General features: G+C 41.0%; 1 protein-coding gene across 5 annotated transcripts in view; it reads right to left on the reverse strand.

Annotated features, from left to right (window-relative positions):
- CAB39L (calcium binding protein 39 like) overlaps nt 1–20,631 on the reverse strand; it is a 101,503-nt gene that overhangs the window by 50,020 nt on the left and 30,852 nt on the right. For 2 of the 5 annotated variants that reach the window (XM_054014955.1, XM_054014964.1), the window contains exons 2-3: nt 15,704–15,924; nt 8,492–8,638 (exon numbers count right to left, since the gene is read on the reverse strand). In XM_054014955.1, coding sequence (XP_053870930.1) covers nt 8,492–8,593 — 102 coding nt within the window. In that variant the 5' untranslated portion in view covers nt 8,594–8,638; nt 15,704–15,924. Of the gene's footprint in view, nt 1–8,491; nt 8,639–15,703; nt 16,109–20,631 lie in introns of those variants that run through there. The other 3 variants (XM_054014970.1, XM_054014946.1, XM_054014979.1) reach the window with 3 other exon arrangements.

Below are 20,631 nucleotides of genomic sequence, written 5' to 3' on the forward strand. Positions count from 1 at the left end.
GCAGGATCGTGCCCACAGACAGTCCTATTAGAGTCAATGATAATCTCATAACGATTCCAATATGCAAGGGTATGTTTCATTCTTCACACATTGCTCATCTTACTTACACAAGGATTCCCTCTGTCTTTATTAGGACCAGATGTGAGTGAGATGAACAGGATTTAGGCACTGTTTCTTTAGCACTGCATAAAAGAGCAGGTGTAGCTGGGTGGTTTGGTCAGTCATTAGGCTTAGTGGCCTAGCTCTGATTCCAATCTTTCTATCAGTTCAGGGCATTGTAGCTCTCTGGATCTGGTCTTAGCTAGACTGGCTTCTTTGCTCGTAACCCCTTGGCCTGTCCTCAAGGGGGACAGGAGCCATAGTTCTTGGGTGGGTAGGGGAACCCAGGCCCTCCCTCTCCACCAGGTCCTAGCCCACGGCCCTGAATGTTGCAGCAGTGGGAGATGGCCTAGGTTCAGCATTCCCCAAGGCCACTTCCTACCACATCCTGCATCTCAGTTTCAGATGTGGCCATATTTGACAACGTTTTTACTTCAGCCAAAGGCCGATACCTGCAGCCCTTTTGTGCCCCTTACTCATGGTTCTCCCTCTCTTTTGGGAAGTGTCAGGGAGAGGGCAGGGACACACAGTTGAATCCCCTCAGAAGACGCTTCTTCTCCTGCTGCTGTGGCCGAGTAGTGCTCCTCCATGAAACAGCCTCTCTTTCCCCCTTTTGCTTAGAGTTGCTGAACTGAGCTTCCTTTATATTGATCTTTGCCACAGCATCATGCTTGGCAGTGGCCAAGGGATGGAACCCAGTACTGCTCCGATCCTCTTCCCCTGCCTCAGTCTAGTGTAGGATTCGTAAACCCCATCACAGCAGGATTGGGTTTTGTTTTTTTAAATATAAATGCCTCATTAGGAAAAATCCCTAAGACTACAATTGAAATGCGGCTAAAAATCTAGCACTACAGATTCTTATGAACAGTTGTGAACCTCTACTACAGCACACGGAAGTGAAATGTGAAGACATGCCACACTGACCTACCTACATGAATTTGCCTAATTAAGTAAGTTTAAATGTAAAGGGGAAGGACAGAGAAAAAAAGTTTAAAATTAATTTTTACCTAGTTGATACAGTGTTTTTGAACAGTGAATGGATCCCTGAGGGGAAAACAAAAAGGGTGAGATTACTGTAACCTCAAGTTGTCTTGCTGGCTGGCAGAACCATAACTATTCACAATAAAACCACTTTTTACAACTTGCCTGATTTCAGATTCCTTTACAAATCAAACTTTGGTCAGCTTTCCACACCCAAGCCAAATGCAGAGGGAACTTGGGCCAACTTTCAAATTACTATGGAACAGTTTATAATTTTCGATGAAAACCTTGTAAAACTTGATGGATTTCCTTGCAGGGCTGGTTCAGAAATGTTGCCAAACCTGTAGCTGCAGGGAGCCTGAGTTATCAGAGCCCCAACCCACCAAGGATGGGTGAAAAATACAGGTGGAATGTTTACTGTTCATGCTTCAGTGCTGTATGGCATGCAATATGTCCTCTGGACAGTGCTTTGCGGTTGTGATCTTGAGACCTTTAGGGAGTCAGGATGTCACCCTTTATATTGTGGGCTGGATTGAGAAGTTCCTGTTCATTTTGTTTAACAAACCTCCCACCCACTATTCCTCTAACTTCTTCCAAAGACATACGGTATCACCACTATGAGATTAAACTCACCCTACCTGTCTGGCTTGGCACAGGAACTTGTGGTAGGTGGAAGGGGGTGGTGGTGGGAATATAAGGACATGCAGGGATTTTGGGTCTTCCAGCAAGGTGGTCCAGGCAAATGGCTTTGCAGGAGGCTCTAGACTAGTTGAGTTTTACCCCAACCCAGGCAAAAACTGGCAGTTTTGGATTAATTTCGCATTGAAATTCAAAGCAAAACTCAAGTGGTGTGAATCATACCAAAAAAACAAAACAAAACAGAAACAAAAACCACCCACCAAACCCAAACCACAAGGTAAGTGCCAAGTCTACACAACTCCAAACTATCTGATGTATCCATCCACAGGCATCTTGAAAAAAATAAGCTAGTCCAATTTTACCTGTTGTATAATTACATCAAGTACAATTCTTAATGATTTGTTTGATTGCATGCTTATCACTCCTGGTTAATGCGGAGTGCCAATGCTGGAGTTAAATCAGGGATAAATTTGGTCCCATATGACTGGGATTATATTACACATGCACACAGGCACTGGCTCCTCACTATATGAAGATCCATGAACGGGAATCCATCAGGACAAACGCACACTTTCTAAGGAGCCCCTGTTCAATTCAAATGTTGGGTGAGAAGTGGATGGGGTAGAAGAGAGGCTTTATTCAACTTTTCCAGATCTAGAGAATTACCCTTCTTAATCCTCCCAATGTTATGCTAATCTTCCCATTATTAATGGATCTTCATTCCGTTTCACATCTGATTGATTCAAAGAGGACTTTAGAACAGTAGGAACTGGTTTTGGTATATGGATTAATTAGACCAAATTTTATGTAAGTGGATGCAACAACATAAAGGTCAATGCACCTGTGCTCACTAAGAGTGTCAACATAACCTATTATATGAATAACAACGATAATTAACACTAAGTGAGAGAGGGTGTATAAATAATATATTAGTGTGTGTATTCCACAGAGACACTCTTCTTGAAAAGATCTGCAACTGCTTTTTAACTTACAATTAGCATTTTCACAAAAAAACTGTCTATAAGTGATGTAGGCCATGCTTACAGGATGGGGGGTGAGGAGGGTTTTATTCTGGTAAGCAGTGACTCTGAAAAAGATTTGGGGGTCATGGTGGATAATCAGTTGAACATGAGCTCCCAGTGTGACACTGTGGCCAAAAGAGTTAAAGTAATCTTTGGATGCATAAACAGGGGAATCTCAAGTAACAGTAGAGATTTTTTTTTTTTTAACCACTGAATTTGGCACTGATGCAGCTGCTGCTGGAATACTGTGTCTAGTTCTGGCATCCACAATTCAAAAAGAATGTTTATAAATTGGAAAGGGTTCAGAGAAGAGCCACGAGAACGATTAAAGGATTAGAAAATATTAGAAAGACTCAAGGAGCTCAATCTATTTATCTTAAAGAGAAGATTAAAAGGTGTCTTGATTATGGTCTATAAGTATCTACATGGGGAACAAATCTTTAATAATGGGCTTGTCAATCTAGCCAAGAAAGGTAGAACTATAACACACTCCAATAGCTGGAAGTTGAAACTAGACAAATTCAGCCTGGAAAGGAGGTTACATTTTTAATGGTGGGAATAGTTAACCATTGGAACAGTGTGCCAAAGATCGAGATGCATTCTCCATGACTGGCAACTTTTAAATCAAGATTGGATATTTTCCTCAAAGATCTGCTCTAGGAATTATTTTTGGGAAGTTCCATGGCCTCCGTTATACAGGAGGTCAGACTAGATGATCACAGTGTTCCTTGCTGACCTTGGAATCTAGAAATGCTATGGGGGTATGGTTAGCTCTGTAGTACTAATAATTTTTGCATTATTTAACAATAGCACGCATGCAATAAGATCATACACTTCAAGTGTGCTAATAAAATTTCACGTTTTTCAAATTCTCTTCCATCTGACCTCGTATCATTTGAGGGCTGCTTAACACCACTTCCTTGTAGTTTTGTATCTTTCAGAACTGCTATAGAGCTGGAAAAGAAATTCTTCTCTGGGTTGGTAGCCTCTAGGCCAGGGAATCCAGCCCCCTGCTTAATTTCATCCAGCCCATGGCAAGTCTCCATGCCGCGGGCCAGAAGCCCTGAGCCTCGTTGCCCCTTCCCCCCACAGGGCTGGAGCCATGAGCACCGTCTCGCCCTGCTGCAGGGGGAAGTTAGGGTGCCAGGCCGGTCAGTCAGCTGACCCTAGGTGCAGGGGTGATCAAGAAAGCTCTGAGTCCGCGTATGCTTATCCCCGCCCTCAGGCACTGCCCCTGCAGCTCCCATTGGCCAGGAACCACGGCCAGGGCGGGGTGGAGGGAGCTTGTTTTAGCCCTGCTGCTGACCAGGAGCTACCTGAGGTAAGCAGTGCCCGTCCAGAGCCTGCACCCCTCACCCTCTCCTGCAACCCAACCCCCTGCTCCAGTCCTGAGCACTCTCCTGCATCTCAACACCCTCCCAGAGCCTGCACCCCCCACCGAGCCCTCTGCCCAAGGTCAGAACCCCCCTGCTCCTCCACCCTAACCCTCTGCTCCAGCCCTGAGCCCGCTCCCTGAACCCATCATTTCTGGCCCCACCCCAGAGCCTAGGGGAAGCCCCAAGCCTCCGCACTCCCCACCCCCGCGGGGCTGTGTGTGGCCTGCGACTGACTTTTTCTGTGGGTCAGTGGCCCCCAATAGAAAGAAGGTTCCCCACCCCGCTCTAGGCACTGGTGCTGTATCAGCCACTTTCAACTGTCCAAACATGCATTTCCAACTACATATCCACACTACAGTTATAAGAAGAACAGGAGTACTTGTGGCACCTTAGAGACTAACAAATTTATTAGAGCATAAGCTTTCGTGGACTACAGCCCACTTCTTCGGATGCATATAGAATGGAACATATAATGAGGAGATATATATACACACACATACAGAGAGCATAAACAGGTGGGAGTTGTCTTACCAACTCTGAGAGGCCAATTAATTAAGAGAAAAAAAAAAAAAAAAAAAAAACTTTTGAAGTGATAATCAAGCTAGCCGAGTACAGACAGTGTGAGAGTACTTACAAGGGGAGATAAAGTCAATGTTTGTAATGGCTCAGCCATTCCCAGTCCTTATTCAAACCGGAGTTGATTGTGTCTAGTTTGCATATCAATTCTAGCTCTGCAGTCTCTCTTTGGAGTCTGTTTTTGAAGTTTTTCTGTTGTAATATAGCCACCCGCAGGTCTCTACTTGCGCTACATTGATGACATCTTCATCATCTGGACCCATGGAAAAGAAGCCCTTGAGGAATTTCACCATGATTTTAATAATTTCCATCCCACCATCAACCTCAGCCTAGATCAATCCACACAAGCGGTCCATTTCCTGGACACTACTGTGCTAATAAGCGATGGTCACATCAATACCACCCTATACCGGAAACCTACTGACCGCTACACTTACCTACATGCCTCCAGCTTCCATCCAGGACACACCACACGATCCATTGTCTACAGCCAAGCTCTAAGATATAACCGCATTTGCTCCAATCCCTCGGATAGAGACAAGCACCTACAAGATCTCTATCAAGCATTCTTAAAACTACAATACCCACCTGCTGAAGTGAAAAAACAGATTGACAGAGCCAGGCGAGTACCCAGAAGTCACCTCCTACAAGACAGGCCCAACAAAGAAAATAACAGAACACCACTAGCTGTCACCTTCAGCCCCCAACTAAAACCTCTCCAGCGCATCATCAGAGATCTACAACCTATCCTGAAAGATGATCCTTTACTCTCACAGATCTTGGGAGACAGACCTGTCCTCGCTTACAGACAACCCCCCAACCTAAAGCAAATACTCACCAGCAACCACACATCACTGAACAAAACCACTAACCCAGGAACCTATCCTCGTAACAAACCCCGATGCCAACTCTGTCCACATATCTATTCAAGTGACATCATCATAGGACCTAATCACATCAGCCATACCATCAGGGGCTCGTTCACCTGCACATCTACCAATGTGATATATGCCATCATGTGCCAGCAATGCCCCTCTGCCATGTACATTGGCCAAACCGGACAGTCTCTACGCAAAAGAATTAATGGACACAAATCTGACATCAGGAATCAAAATACTCAAAAACCAGTGGGAGAACACTTTAACCTGTCTGGTCATTCAGTGACAGACCTGCGGGTGGCTATATTACAACAGAAAAACTTCAAAAACAGACTCCAAAGAGAGACTGCAGAGCTAGAATTGATATGCAAACTAGACACAATCAACTCCGGTTTGAATAAGGACTGGGAATGGCTGAGCCATTACAAACGTTGACTATCTCCCCTTGTAAGTACTCTCACACTTCTTATCACACTGTCTGTACTCGGCTAGCTTGATTATCACTTCAAAAGTTTTTTTTTTTTTTTTTTTTTCCTCTTAATTAATTGGCCTCTCAGAGTTGGTAAGACAACTCCCACCTGTTTATGCTCTCTGTATGTGTGTATATATATCTCCTCATTATATGTTCCATTCTATATGCATCCGAAGAAGTGGGCTGTAGTCCACGAAAGCTTATGCTCTAATAAATTTGTTAGTCTCTAAGGTGCCACAAGTACTCCTGTTCTTCTTTTTGCGGATACAGACTAACACGGCTGTTACTCTGAAACTACAGTTATAGGCATCTAAATAACTGCAGGATAAATCTTTAAGGCTTTAGACTTTGAAGTTAGTTCTATCTACCTGGAATCTATTTTGCTAGCAAGCAATACTGTATGTTTAGCCCTGAAAAGAAAAGGCTTTTAGCCACATGAAAAATAGGCATTGAAAGTGAAAGTTATGACAAGACAATGTTTTAATTAGCTTCAAGAAAGTGAAAGATGTGGTGTTTTTGCACTGAATTTCTCACTAGAATAATAATTAGTTTTCAAACTTTCTCAGCCCAGAAGAACAGCTGAAAGTTGCACACAGATCTCCTTCCCTCCCCACAATGAATGCTCAAAACCACATGAATGGCAAAGATACTGAATAAATGCAGATCGACGAGGACCCCAAAGTTTTGAATGTGCAGTAGCAGACATCAGGATATTTTTTATTTTTACTTTTTTAGTTTTTGAGAGACTTTTTTCCTCCAGATTTCCTATACAGCTTTGTTTTAGCCCTAAGAATTTCCCCGCTATGATTTACTCCCCCAACATTGACTACTCAGAACATTTTCCTTACTGGGGGTGACTCTTTTCAGTCACTTCAGAGCAACTCTTGACTAAAGGGGACATCTATTGTGTGACATGAGGTATTTTCCTCTGACCCAAGGGGAATGAGGACTCTCCCTGCTCGGCAATCCAGATCAGAGAGTTAGGCCCCAAGTTCAACAAAGCATTTAGTCATGTGCTTAAGTACTGTCCTGAACAGTGCTGCCTTCTTGAATTGTGCCTGAAAGAACAGAACTAGGAACAAACCACTTTCTCTTGTAGAGGGGTTTAATTGAAACTAGACGTGAGTAAGTCTGCAGGATTGGGATCATAGATAGCTAAATGATTTAATATTCAATTAAAATAAAATGCCATTTTCAAATTTGTAAATTATTTCCGTACTGACAAACTGGATAAAATCTCCCACATCTATAACCCTTTTATCTTGTGAGAAAAAAAGTGTACCAACAGTTCAGACTTTTTAGAAAGTAGAAAAATTGTCAAAGTTCTCATAAAACGTTAGAATTCCTTTTAATTCTCCATCTCCAGAGTACGCCCCACCCCACCCCAAAAGCACAGCTCAACCAGTGGAGAATTTAAAGTTGAACTGCAAAGCAAAAACAAAAATTGATTTAAACCCAGATTTCTGCATTGAATGTCCCCATTAATTAGGCTATGGGGACACATTTAGCACAAAATTAATCTTTTATATATTCTCTCTTTCCCCTTCCTGAAATTATTTTGATCCTTCACTATTAACTGAAGGTATCCCAAAATGAGACATCAAATACCAGAAGTCTCACTGATATCCATGTTACAGAAATAAACACATTTGGAGTATTGTCTGTGAACCCAAAGTACCAAGAGGATTCCACTGAGAAGGAAAATGTGCTTACCTTTTTATTTTTGGTTCACTTCTAATATGTAATCGGATTGAGGAAAAGTACAACATTTGCAGTCAAATGACAGAATTGCGTAAGAAGTGTTTTAATATTACCTAACAATTATTTCGGTTTTAATTTTTAGTCTCATCCACATTTCTACTATTGGACTGTACCCATGACAATTCTTTTAGAGAATTTGAAATTCTCTGGTGCAATTAAATGTACTTAAACAGGTTTGTGATTATATATAAGTGCACACACAGACACTCACTCTAATACGGTGATTGTTATATGTATTTGTATCTATTATATATAGGGTGTATATAGTACATATGAACATTGCTGTATTTTTATATAACATTGCATGTGCACACACACACACACACACACACACTTGTAGTTTGTCAGCCTACAAAAACAGTAAAGCCTAGAGTACTTTTTAAATGGTCTCATCTTATTTTGTTACATGCTTGAGTAATTAAAAAAAAATAATACAAATCACTTATTTTTTGGATTAGTCTGTTGGATATAGAAATATTAAGTTATTTGTTACCCAATTGTGGTTAACTTTACTCAGATGAAGTAGTCTCATTGACTGCTCATTGTACATAAAGTAACTCACATGCATAAGTGCTTGCAAGATCACAGCCTTGGTGAACAGAGTAATTTCAATCTCTTCAAATTGTTGTTCCCCCGAGTACAAATAAATATCTTATCACTAGTCTTTTAAAAACCATGATCTCATACCTTGTCTGTTTTTTTATCTTGCTTTTCCAATATGGCCATGTTTTCTTTCAGAGTTTTTACAATCTCAGCAGGATTTTTGTGTGATTTACTGAACAAAGGCATGATTTTCTTCACCTGAATTTCTTCTTCGGATATAGCTGAGGATTGCTTTAAATCAAAAAGGACAAAAAACAAAAAGCAAAAATTAGCTTTTAAGGTTTTGTTTGCAGCTATGAGTCAAATACAGCATGCTTTATGTATAAATTATACTGCAAGCTCGGACTGTAAGAGCACTCTGAGCTCCAGTTGCTCACGTCTACTGAAAATTCCAGTATAGCGAATAGCGTAGCTGAAGTCGAAGTATCTTGGATCGATTTTCCCCCTCCCCCACTGTAGACCAGCCCTTAGGGCCCAATACAAAGCCTAATGAAGTCAATGGAAAGACTCCCATTGACTTGTATGGACTTTGGATCATGCCCATGTCACTTTAAAGAGGGCGCACAGCACTTTGCAGGATAGGTCACCATGCTGAAAAACATGCAAACAGTAAAAACACACTGGTAAGAAGTAAATTAGATCGGGGGGGGAAGGGGGTGGCAAAATGGCTCCAATTTTCATATACGCTATGGTCTCATACAAATAAGAAATGTTATAACAGATTGAGAGGGGAGGAACAAAAACAGATTCAAATATACATATGTAAAATACTCTGCATAACACTCACCCTTACCTCAAAATCTAATGGTCTTATAGAACACATTTTTCCTCCATGTACACATAATATTAATTATTACATATCTTATATGATTAATAAAAATAATAGCTATAGTTTTTACTTATACACCCTTATGGATATTTGAGAGAATTATTTGAAAATGTATGTGATGTTTTATAAAATAAGACAGATTCTATACTACAAAGCTTTTAAGTGAAACATCTTAAAGCACTTAGAGAGATGTTGTGTAATTTATCTGTGACATAAAGGAAAGATTATTTGAAGAGTGTCATATTTCAATTAAAAGTTCCTAGAATAGGAAATAGCATCAAAAGTAGATGAATTTATATATAGTTTTTCATTAATGATTTGTTGCTAGGTACAGAAATATTTTCACATTCAAATTCTGGAAATTCAAGTCACTGTGTCTCTTCAATATTCAAGCTCCTTAGGGCACTGTTCAAACTACATTTTTATTTCTGCGGTTTTGGCTGTGTAAGCCTAAATACTTGGCTCAGATCTCGACTAGGAAGCCAAAAACAGTGCTCAGCACTGCTCCCATGGAACTCAGGCCACAGTTTGGCAACACCCTCTGACTAGCACAGAGCAGAGTCAGACCTCTCAATTTGCTGATACACTACACTGAAGATGGGGGTATACTGACTAACTCATCTAGGAATGTTCAGCGATATTCACATACCGGGAAAGAAGGGGCCTCTCACTGGATGACTTGCATCATCCTCCACAATTTTGCTAAATTGAAAGGGTAATGCAATAACATGTCTGTCTGCATGCTGCTAATAAGCACTTGGGACTCCACAACCCCATGGTTAACGACTCGATATTACAGGGAAAGAACATTTTTAAAAATTAAAACACTGGAAATAGAAAAGGGTTAGGACCTGCAAGCTTATTAACCCCGAAGACAAGACACGAGGGGTGGGAGTTGGATTGTCAGCCTTTGAATTTTATTAAAAAACACTAATGAAGGACATTTTAAAAAACAAACATCACATTCAGGTGGGGCAGGGTAACTTTGATTATTCCGATTTTTAAATAAATTAACCACTTTTGGCTAGTAGGTTTCTTCTTTTTGGGGAGAGAAAGGGGAAGAAGTAGTAATTTTTTATATGTTAGCTTCAAGGATCACAAGGCTTATTAGCTACCTTTTCCCAAAAGGAATTAACCTACATACATCTTCTGAACATAGCCTCTGTACTACATAATCACTATTTTCACTAAAATTCCAACAGGATTTTGTATCACTAGACAGGTAAGCTTTTTCCCCCATCCTAGATGGAGTCCATTGAATTCTAAAAATAAAGGCCAATATTTACAACAATGGGAGGTATTTTGGTTACCTTGATTTCCAAATGCCCAATCTGAGGTACCCCAAAGTACTGGTGTGATGCTGCACTCCAGAATGTTTTATATAAATATGCTTATGAGTGTAAATATGACAACTGGAATATGTTTTATGCTAGATATGCCATGTAACATCTCTCTGCAAAGGTTATGATCTACTGAATATATTCATCCTATTTGTATGTATGTATCATTTTTGTATTCGAAGTTATGAATATTGGCTATGTACTTGTTTGATTTTAAGTAGCGTCAGTGAAGCATTTGTTCAGCTTCTTGAGAAAAAGACTATTCTCAGTAAGTGCCCAATCAAGAAACACTTAAGCTGATAATGAACTTTGAGAGACGCCAATCCACATCTGAGCTTTCCTGGGAATGTGGCGTCGGCCTGTAAAGTTCTGAGTCATGCATGGACATGTGACTTGCCCATTTGACTCCAAAACTCCATCTTGCCGCTCAAATAACTCTTTCAGCCTTCGAGGTGGTTCCTCCAGTATAGGAATGAGACACATTGCAGGGTTTTGTGGGAAATAATATACTTTCACTTCGTGAGGTTGTGACCTGTAGATAAACAGAACCTCTCAGTCTCCACAGCTAGAAAGTCCAACAGTTTTCATGCGCTCTAAATTCACAACAATATTTCAGTGACAAGTATTCAGCTAGGGATTGGTGAAAGAACATGCTTGCTTTTGTTTTATTTTAGGGGAAAAAATGACAAAAATAGTGAAAAGCAGTTTTTAAAGCAACCTTTCTCAGATGTTTGGCTGGGCCTGTTAAAATTAGAAAGAAGAGTTTCTTTATGATGGGCAGTAGGCGTGGGCAGGGCAGGTGTGTTTCATTCTTGGTGAGAAATTCTTCTGCTCTCTTATATTTTACCAGGTTATTTTGTCATTCCCGTGACATCCTCATGATCATACATGCACAAAAGGCAAAAACTTAATACTCAAGCATTCATGAAGTCTAGAGACTAATAAGATCAGCAGTGCGCACGTACTAGGAATAGTCGAAGGAATGTCTGAGATTGCAAAGTGATATTATGCACTCACAGTGCAGGCCTTCCCCGAGATCTCAAAGACTTTTACAAACATTAATGAAGCCTGACATCATACCAGTGAGGGCATTTAAGTACAACTATCTCCACTTTTACAGTGGGGGAACTGAGGCACAGAAAGATTAAATGACTTGTCAAAGGTCACATAAGAATCTATTGGGAAAGTCGGAATAAAACCAAAATTTCTTGGCTTCCAATTCTGTGCTTTATTAACCACAAAACCAAATCTATTAGTTTTGTAGATTACCACAGGCCTATCAGCAAACATTTATCAACCAAGACTTGGGGTGGTGTAGAATGCCATTCAATAGGAACAAGAGCCTAAACTAAAGGTTCCTCTTCCCCTCCCCCCTGACCCCATCAAGGATTCTGAGACCTAGACAACTAGACCTCTAGTAATTTTGGGAACATGCAAGATAGTAAAATCTGTTTTTTAATCTCAGCAAATCTGTGGGATAAAGTTTAGCAGACTGATTTTCATGTGAATCTGAAAAGGGGGGGGGGGGGGGGGAGAAGATCTGACTATTTACACAGATCTCAGTTTATGTTCCTACAGCTCAGAATAGATGATGTGCCATTGCTAATCCAATTAATCTAAAAGAGCATTTAATAAAAAACAACCAACCCACATCCACCAAATAGCAAAACCCAACAGTTTCAATGGGAAGCTTGGAGTCAGCTTGTCAGGTGGGAATGCTAAAATGAGGTAAAGAAAAAACACTGATAGGCCACCACCCCTTTTCAGTTCTTGAAGATACTATTATAATGGGCCAAAACAAATGCTCTCAGCCCAGCTGAGTTTCCAGTGACTAGATTGGCAGGTACAGAAACCTGTTCAGCCAGCTTACATGTTCACCAGCGTGACATACAGAAATGTTTAGTGTGACTAGAACTCTTTAATACAAATATAAACTTAATCAGATTTCTTTTCATACACTTTATAGGCTCCCTCCCTGAGCTCTCCTTTATTTCTTGATCACAGTCTTCCTTAAAAGAACCCAGTATATCAAAGCTTATAAAGACAATAAAGGAGGGAGAAACAACATGGGTGAGGTAATATCTTTTAGTGGACCAACTTCACTATTGGTGAAAGTGACAAGCTTGAAGAAGAGCTCTGCTTATCTTGAAAGCTTGACTCTTTCATAAATACACGTTGGTCCACTAAAAGTTATTACCTCACACTCCTAGTCTTTCTAATATCCTGGGACCAACATGGCTACAATAACATTGCAAACAAAGAAGGAGGCATGCAGACAGCAATATTACTTCAGTCATCAGCAGATCCCATCATTATACAGTAACTCAGTTAAGCAGTTCAGTAACAAATACTTCCTCCTCCTTCCCACAAACACAAGAATGACAGCATGTGATTCATTCAATCCATTCTTCTTACATGTTACTTGAGATAAGCAGTTTAGTACTGAAAGTGAATAATTGTATAACATTTTACACAAATTCAGGCAAGAAAACGTTGTATGTTTTCTTATCCTTTTAGGTATACAGTATCTCCCTGTGTACCAGAATCACAACATTCTATTAACGTATTTACCCTGAGAGGAGTTATTTTTTAATACGTAAATAAAATATCTTCATTTCCTCCCACCCCATTACTGTATTAAAAAGCATTGATGGCTTGTAGATTGTGTGTTGGTAAATTTCACTATCATTTTGCAGGCTAATTATGTATTATTGCATCCCCCTCAGCCCCCCCCCAAAAAATGTTAAAAGGACAATTAAGGTTATAAACTCAATCACTCAGATTAGGAAATGCCAGAATTCAGGCTGCCCATGCAACGTTAATTCAGCCCTTTTGTGTATGTGTGTTACATTTATACTCTTTAATTACATGATTACATACTAATTTTTCCACAGGAAAAGGCACTGAATGGACAGTGTTCTAGAGATGAATCAGGGGTGTGCACCAAATGAGGCTGTTATTTGGATCAGAATTGGGAAGTTACACGGTGAATGAAGCAAGGGATTACAGGAAAACTAGGGACTGTCCCATAGTTAAAAGCAGTTGTATGATGCCCTGGAGAACTGGATTCTATCCTGCCTCTGCCACAGAGTTCCTATATTATGTTGGACAAACCACAAACCAAAATTTTCACATTTGCTTACTAACTGTGTGTTCCAATTTTCTGGGTACTCAGTGTGAGATACATGGGGTCAGATGTGCAGGTGTGCTGGAGCACTCACAATGGAATTTTTTTTTTTTTTTTTAAACAGGCTCCAGGCATCTCAAATAGGGCACCCAGAACTAATGGGCACTTTTGACCTTGATCTCTCTGTGCCTCAATTCCCCACCTGGAAAATTGAGATAATAATACTGCTTAATCTCACAGAAATATTCTGAAGATAAATGAATTAATGTTTGTGAAGCACCCAGGTACTATGGTGAGAATACTATAGAAACGCACAGGAGGAAATTAATAATTTTGTATTCAATGTAGGCTTTGGATTGTGTGCATTAAATAAGGCCTGTGAGCAATGAGGAGAATAAAAAAGAAATATAGAATAATTCCCATTCACTTAATGTCCTGCGGAAAAAATAGTATGTAGTCTATCTCATAATGCAAACACACAAAGCGGAAGGGGGAGTGAATTAAGCTTGCACAGGTACCTTAATTCTGGCATTTCCTAACTTTTGAGTGCTTGACTTTGCAACCTTAACAATGCTCTTTTAATATAGATTTTTGTTGTTGTAATTTCCTAAGCTTTTAAAAAAAGAAAACAGAAAAATTCTATCACATGGAACTATCCTGACACTCACACAGATCATCAGCAGGATTGGAATCTTTAGATCCACCACATAGACCTCTGCCACTTGAGCTAATGTAGTTACTGACAACAGTAGTACTTTATCTTCTTTAGGGACTAGTGCTAGAAGGTGATGAGAAATGTAACTTGCAAGTAGGTTTTGCAGATACTTGCTGACAGCAGAAGAAGGGTAACACTCAGGAGTCTTTGGAATCCCTTCCTATAGCATGGCAACAGTGATGTTTGTGAAACATAAGCAGAGGCCAATCCTGGCCATTGAAGTTCACAGCAAAATTCAAAGTCTCCAATCATGCAGGATCAGGTCCCTTAACAAATTAATGTTTGGGAGATTAAAGCCATTATTTAGGTGCTATTATTATTTACCTATATACAAGGGGAATTTTAGCCTAATTTCCATTTAGATTAGTAGTAATAATTATGGAAGCAAGAGAAACTGGTAATAGAACCCAAATTAAAAAAAGACAACAACAACAAAAAAACTTGAGACAGCAGCCAAGAGGAGAAAAATAACACTCTTGATCCAGCAGTTCAAACAAGTATTTATTCTTTTTTGCTTTATATTAGCCATTATTGGAAAGTGACCCATACCATCTCCATTCACTTGGTCATATCTTTGAAAAGAGTCATATCACTTTCTGTGACACCATGATGCATTAAATAATTTGGCACTGCAGTGGGTTTACCACCACTAAAAATGGGCCAAGTTCTAAAGTCCTTACTCAGGCAAAACTCCCCAGAGACTTAAATGAACATTTTGCCTGAAAAAGGACTTTCAGACTGGCTCATTACTTCAGAGAAACCTAGAAGCTAGAGATGGAAGAGACCTATTAGATCACCCTCCATCTCTTTATTTATAATGATGTATGCAGTTACACGTGACAATTTGAATATATACTCGAATTTTATATACTTAACAGTTTCTGAATTTCTAAACGCAAGTGACTATGCTCTCATTTCTCTGTATCTCAAGAGCAAAGCTGCATCTGCAAGCACCTCACTAGAGAGAAGCAAGAGAAGTGATATATTGCAGCTATTTTATTTTTGGAATCCCTGCTGTAAATAAAACCCATTTCCAAAGATATGCCATGGATACAGAATACTTGTTAGCAGAGCCAATGCCTTATGTAATAGAAGTAGTACTGTTTAGGACTGCTTTTAACATACAACACACAAACACCATACTAGTTTACAATGCTACAAAAAGGTAACAAGAAGTAAGTGAGAATTTCATTACCAAAAAGCTATTGATAAACCAAAAAAGGAAGTTTTAATTCATTACCTAATTTTATTTAATTCAGACTAGGTAATCTTAGCTGATACTCACTGTGTACAGAAATGTCCAGGCTTGTCTAAACAACAAAAAGCAGATACATGATGAGGTGCTGAAGACAGCTCTCTGCCAGACCCAAATCAGCAGGCCAGTTGGAGGACCCTTTACTTATCTTCCATTTAATATAAGTTCTTCCTTATTATTGACACGTGGCAGAGAAAACAAATTCCAGAATTCAGTCTCAACTTGCTTGCTGAAGACAGAGTAACTGTTACCTTTTGGAAAAAATGTTAACAGAAATGATCGCTAAAACACGCACACTCACTTAGAGCAGCTGTAAATTTCCACTCTCCTTTTCCTGGATTCAGATTCCAAACCTCATTTGTCTCTCTAAACTGCCAGGGGCAGTTCTGTTTCTGGTCAGACTAGCTCTGTGTATGTATGTCTTCCCTCCCTTCCCAGCTTTCTCTCTCACATACGCCACACACACCCTCCCTCTGTAAACTGAGCTCCACGTCAGAGGAATGTGTGTAAAGCGAAAGACAAAGTATTGTCTCTGCCAACAGAATTTTCTAGGGTTAAAGTCACAAATGCAACAAACCTACATCACTCACATAAGTTTTCCCTTATCAGTCTTTTAGTACAAAAGCCCACCACAGATGCCTCTTTCACACCCACAGTGTGGTAGAGGTTGCTACAATTACGTTATTCATCTTACCCTTCTGTTTAGAATGTAAATAAGGGCTTCTAACAGTTAATGGTTTATGGTTACAAAACAGTAAAGTCAACATGCTACCACAAGAGCTCTTTGGGCATAGGGGATCTACCCATAGGCTGCTGGTTCCTGCTTGAAAAAAAAATATATTTTTTCTTTACTCAATATTTCAGTGCAAAACTCAGAGTTTATTCTGAGCAAATTAAAATCCAATAGACATAAAAGTGTTTCTCAATCCGAGTGTATTTTAATTTTATGACAATGTCAGTATAAGACAGGAAGGAGAAATTCACATAATAAAAATCTACTGAAACAACATATACTACCAACTATTAACAATCATGGGAAAATATAGCAAACTGCAATTAACTTAAAGGCTCTTCTTGGATAGGTGGGGGAAATGGAAAGAGAATGTGTGTGTACACGCTTCTGTGTGTTATTTTAAAGCTTCATTTTTCTCTAACACTAGTGATTCTTCAGGCTGTTTCACATATGTCCAGAGGGAATTACATATGCTTTTTCCCTTCAGCTAATGTCTAATGTACATTAAAGACCATGCAAAGAAAACTGTTTTACTAACGACTGCTACCAATGCTGTGTTTTAAATTCCTTCCTCATCTTATTTCTGCTCTGTTTTAGCATTATGATGAGCGATGATATATACATGTGCTGAAAACAACAGTTCAGGGTGTAGCTTGGGGCTGAATTCTGTATCTCAGCATTTTGTCATCTCACATTATTTAAAAAGTTTGTGTGCACATAGCAGATTTATTTTAGAAACCGCTCTCTGTGTCCACCACATGTTAGTGCTACCTTCCCCTGTCCTGTCATGTCTCAATTTAGGACTCAGTCGTGGTAATTAACCACAGCCTTATAGTGGAGGCAGTGCAGAGGTGTACTACCCCACTGGGAACTCTGGGAGGCACTGAGCCTAGAAATCTGAGGAACGCATGTGCAACACCACCCTTTTAAAGAGTGCAGCTTCCGTTTGCAGTCACCAAGCTCAGCTGGCCAGGGCAGAGACAGGGTTGGGAGAGAGACGCAATTTGGAAGAACCTAGAATCAACAATCTTTAGTCTTTGTACTCAAAGGAGAACAAGGACTAAAATATATATGACCCTGCTCCTGGCACCATCTCCCATCCTTATGCATCCACACAGGGAGGACTACTTTGTCCTAAGAAAGATCTTCTTTTACTTGCTTGTAAAGCAGCACACACATTTATGCTTAAAATAATAAAGCATCACTGAGGCACCTAGGCCCCAAGGTTTTAGAACCATATGTTGAGATGGTGCTGAAACCATGGTTAAAGCCAGCTTCTGAAGTGAAATGTCTTCGTACTGGTTCACCCACGCCCAAAAAGGAACTTCAGGAAGAGGCACTGGTGATTCAGAAGATGGCACTCTTAGCTCCGAGTCAGTTCTGACAAAGTCCCCCAGGACATTATGGTGCGCTTTGCTACTGGAGGTTCCATCTTTTGAATAAGACCTAAACAAATCTAACAACATGTAGTAAAAGATGCAATTGCACTTTTTGTAAGGGTAGAGGCATTAATTGTTATTTCCCAGTCAAACGGCATCTAGCATAATTACGTCCTCCCCACATCACTTCCATTGATGTTTCAGATGGAAAAAGGTGCTCCTTCATTCCGGTCCTAAACTGAAATACAATGGTGGTGTGCGCTACAGAATGTTTGCTGAGTTTCACCACAGAGAAAAAGCCACATTTCAGTGGTAGGGTTAAGTAAGCCCATTGGATGGTTTGTATATCATTACATTTGTAGAAGCATTTGTGGTATATACCGAATAAGAAATGCTATATAAACATAAGATTATCATAGAATCATCTAGTCCAGTCCCCTGAGCTGAAACAGGACCAAGTAAGCCTAGACCACTTCTGACAGGGATTCGTCCAACCTGTTCTTAAAAATCTCCTATGATAGGACTCCACAACCTCCACTGAAAGCCTATTCCAGACCTTAACTACCCTTAGCCCTGGTCTACACTATGAGGTGAAGTCAAATTTAGCTGTGTTAGGTCGATTTTATAAGCAATGAGTCTACACAACCAACACCGTTCCGTCGACCTAAAGGGCTCTTAAAATTGACTGCTGTATTCCTCCCCGGCCAAGGGAGTAGCGCTAAAATTGACCTTGCTGGGTCGAATTTGGGGTAGTGCAGATGCAATTAGACAGAATTGGCCCCCGGCAGCTATCCCAGAGTGCTCCAATGTGACTGCTCTGGACAGCACTTTCAACTCCGATGCACTAGCCAGGTACACAGGAAATGCCCTGGGAAATTTTGAATTTCATTTCCTGTTTGGTCAGCGTGGCGAGTGCAGCATCACAGGTGACCATGCAGTCCCAGAATCACAAACAAACTCTAGCATGGACCGAACGGGAGACACTGGATCCGATTGCTGTATGGGGAGAAGAATCTGTGCAGGTAGAACTCCGATCAAAAAGAAGAAATGCTATATATGCCAAAATCGCACAGGGCATGGTGGAGAGAGGCTACAACAGGGACACACAGCAGTGCCGCATGAAAGTTAAGGAGCTCAGTCAAGCCTACCAAAAGACAAAGGAGGCAAACGGTCGCTCCAGGTCAGAGCCCCATACAAGCCGCTTCTATGATCAGCTGCATGGCATTCTAGGGGGGGACCCTACCACTACCCACCACTGTCCTTGGACACCTGCAAGGGGGGAGTCTCACGCAACAGGGAGGAGGATTTTGTGGATGATGATGAGGAGGAGGAAAATGCACAGCAGGCAAGTGGAGAATCTGTTCTCCCTGGCAGCCAGGACCTTTTCATCACCCTGGAGTCAATACCCTCCCAAGGCAGGATCCCAGACCCTGAAGCCGGAGAAGGTACCTCTGGTGAGTGCACATTTGTAACTACACTACAGGGTTTAAAAGCAATTGTGTTTAATGTTTGATTTGCCCTGAAGAATTGGGACGCATTCGCGGCCAGTACAGCTACTGGAAAAGTCTGTTAACATGTCTGGGGATGGAGCGGGAATCCTCCAGGGATTTCTCCATGAAGCTCTCCTGGAGGTACTCTGAAAGTCTTTGCAGAAGGTTTCTGGGGAGGGCAGCCTTATTTCGTCCTTCACAGTAGGACACTTTACCATGCCAAGCCAGTAGCAAGTAGTCTAGAATCACTACAGCACAAAGCATGGCAGCAAATGGTCCTGGGTTTTGTCACATTCAAGCAACATTCGGTCTTTATCTTTCTGTGTTAGCCTCAGGAGAGTGATATCATTCATAGTCACCTGGTTGAAATAGAGGAATTTTTGTAAAGGAACAGTAAAAGGACCCCGTTCATGCTGGGCTGTTTGTGCTTGGCTAAAAGGGATCATCCTGAGAATAGCCATGCAGTGGGGGGAGGGGTGAAGGATCATCCCAGAGAATAGCTAAGCGGTGGGGTGGAGGTAGGGGTGTGCTGCACATCCACCCCAAAACCGCAGCCCCTCCTTTTAAATGGCAAACCCAACCAGCATTGTTTGCTATGGGAAAGGAGGGTGCTGCAGTTTGAAACCATTCCCACATGTTATAAAGGTGGAAGAAGCCAACCCCGCGTACCCTTTGGCTTACCATGGCTGCCTGGAAACCAAATTCCATTGCCCAGCCGTGTGTGATGTGTCACCATAACAGCAAGCGCTCAATATAAAAGGCAAAATGTGACCTTGTACCTAAAGCACATGTGCTGTCTGCTGTGAATTGCTTGATTCACTGTGAAAGAGCCTCCCTTTTGTTCTCAGAAATGTATCATCTTAAATTTTACTCTTCCTTTTTATCCCCCTGCAGGTGCAAATGTTTCTATGCTCCCCCTATCATCTCCATCCCTGAGGTTATTACAGATTAGAAGGCGGGAAAAAAAACCACACTTGCGATGACATGTTTTCCGAGCTCATGCAGTCCTCCCACACTGATAGGGCACAGCTGAATGCATGGAGACATTCAGTGACAGAGGCCAGGAAAGCATTAAGTGAGCACAATCAGAAGACACAGGAGACGATGCTGAGGCTAATGGGGGAGCAAACGGACATGATCAAGCGTTTGGTGAAGCCGCAGGAAAGGCAACAAGAGCACAGACCGCCACTGCATCCACTGTATAACCGCCTGCCCTCCTCCCCACCCAGACGCCCAAGAACACTGGGGGTGGGGGGAAAGGCTCCAGGCTCCCAGCCACTCCACTCCAGAGGATGGCCCAAGCAACAGAAGGCTGTCAAACAGTTTTAATTTGTAGTGTGGCTACAATAAGCAATG

Source organism: Malaclemys terrapin, chromosome 1 (assembly GCF_027887155.1).
Source record: "Malaclemys terrapin pileata isolate rMalTer1 chromosome 1, rMalTer1.hap1, whole genome shotgun sequence".
NCBI classification, from domain to species: domain Eukaryota; kingdom Metazoa; phylum Chordata; order Testudines; family Emydidae; genus Malaclemys; species Malaclemys terrapin.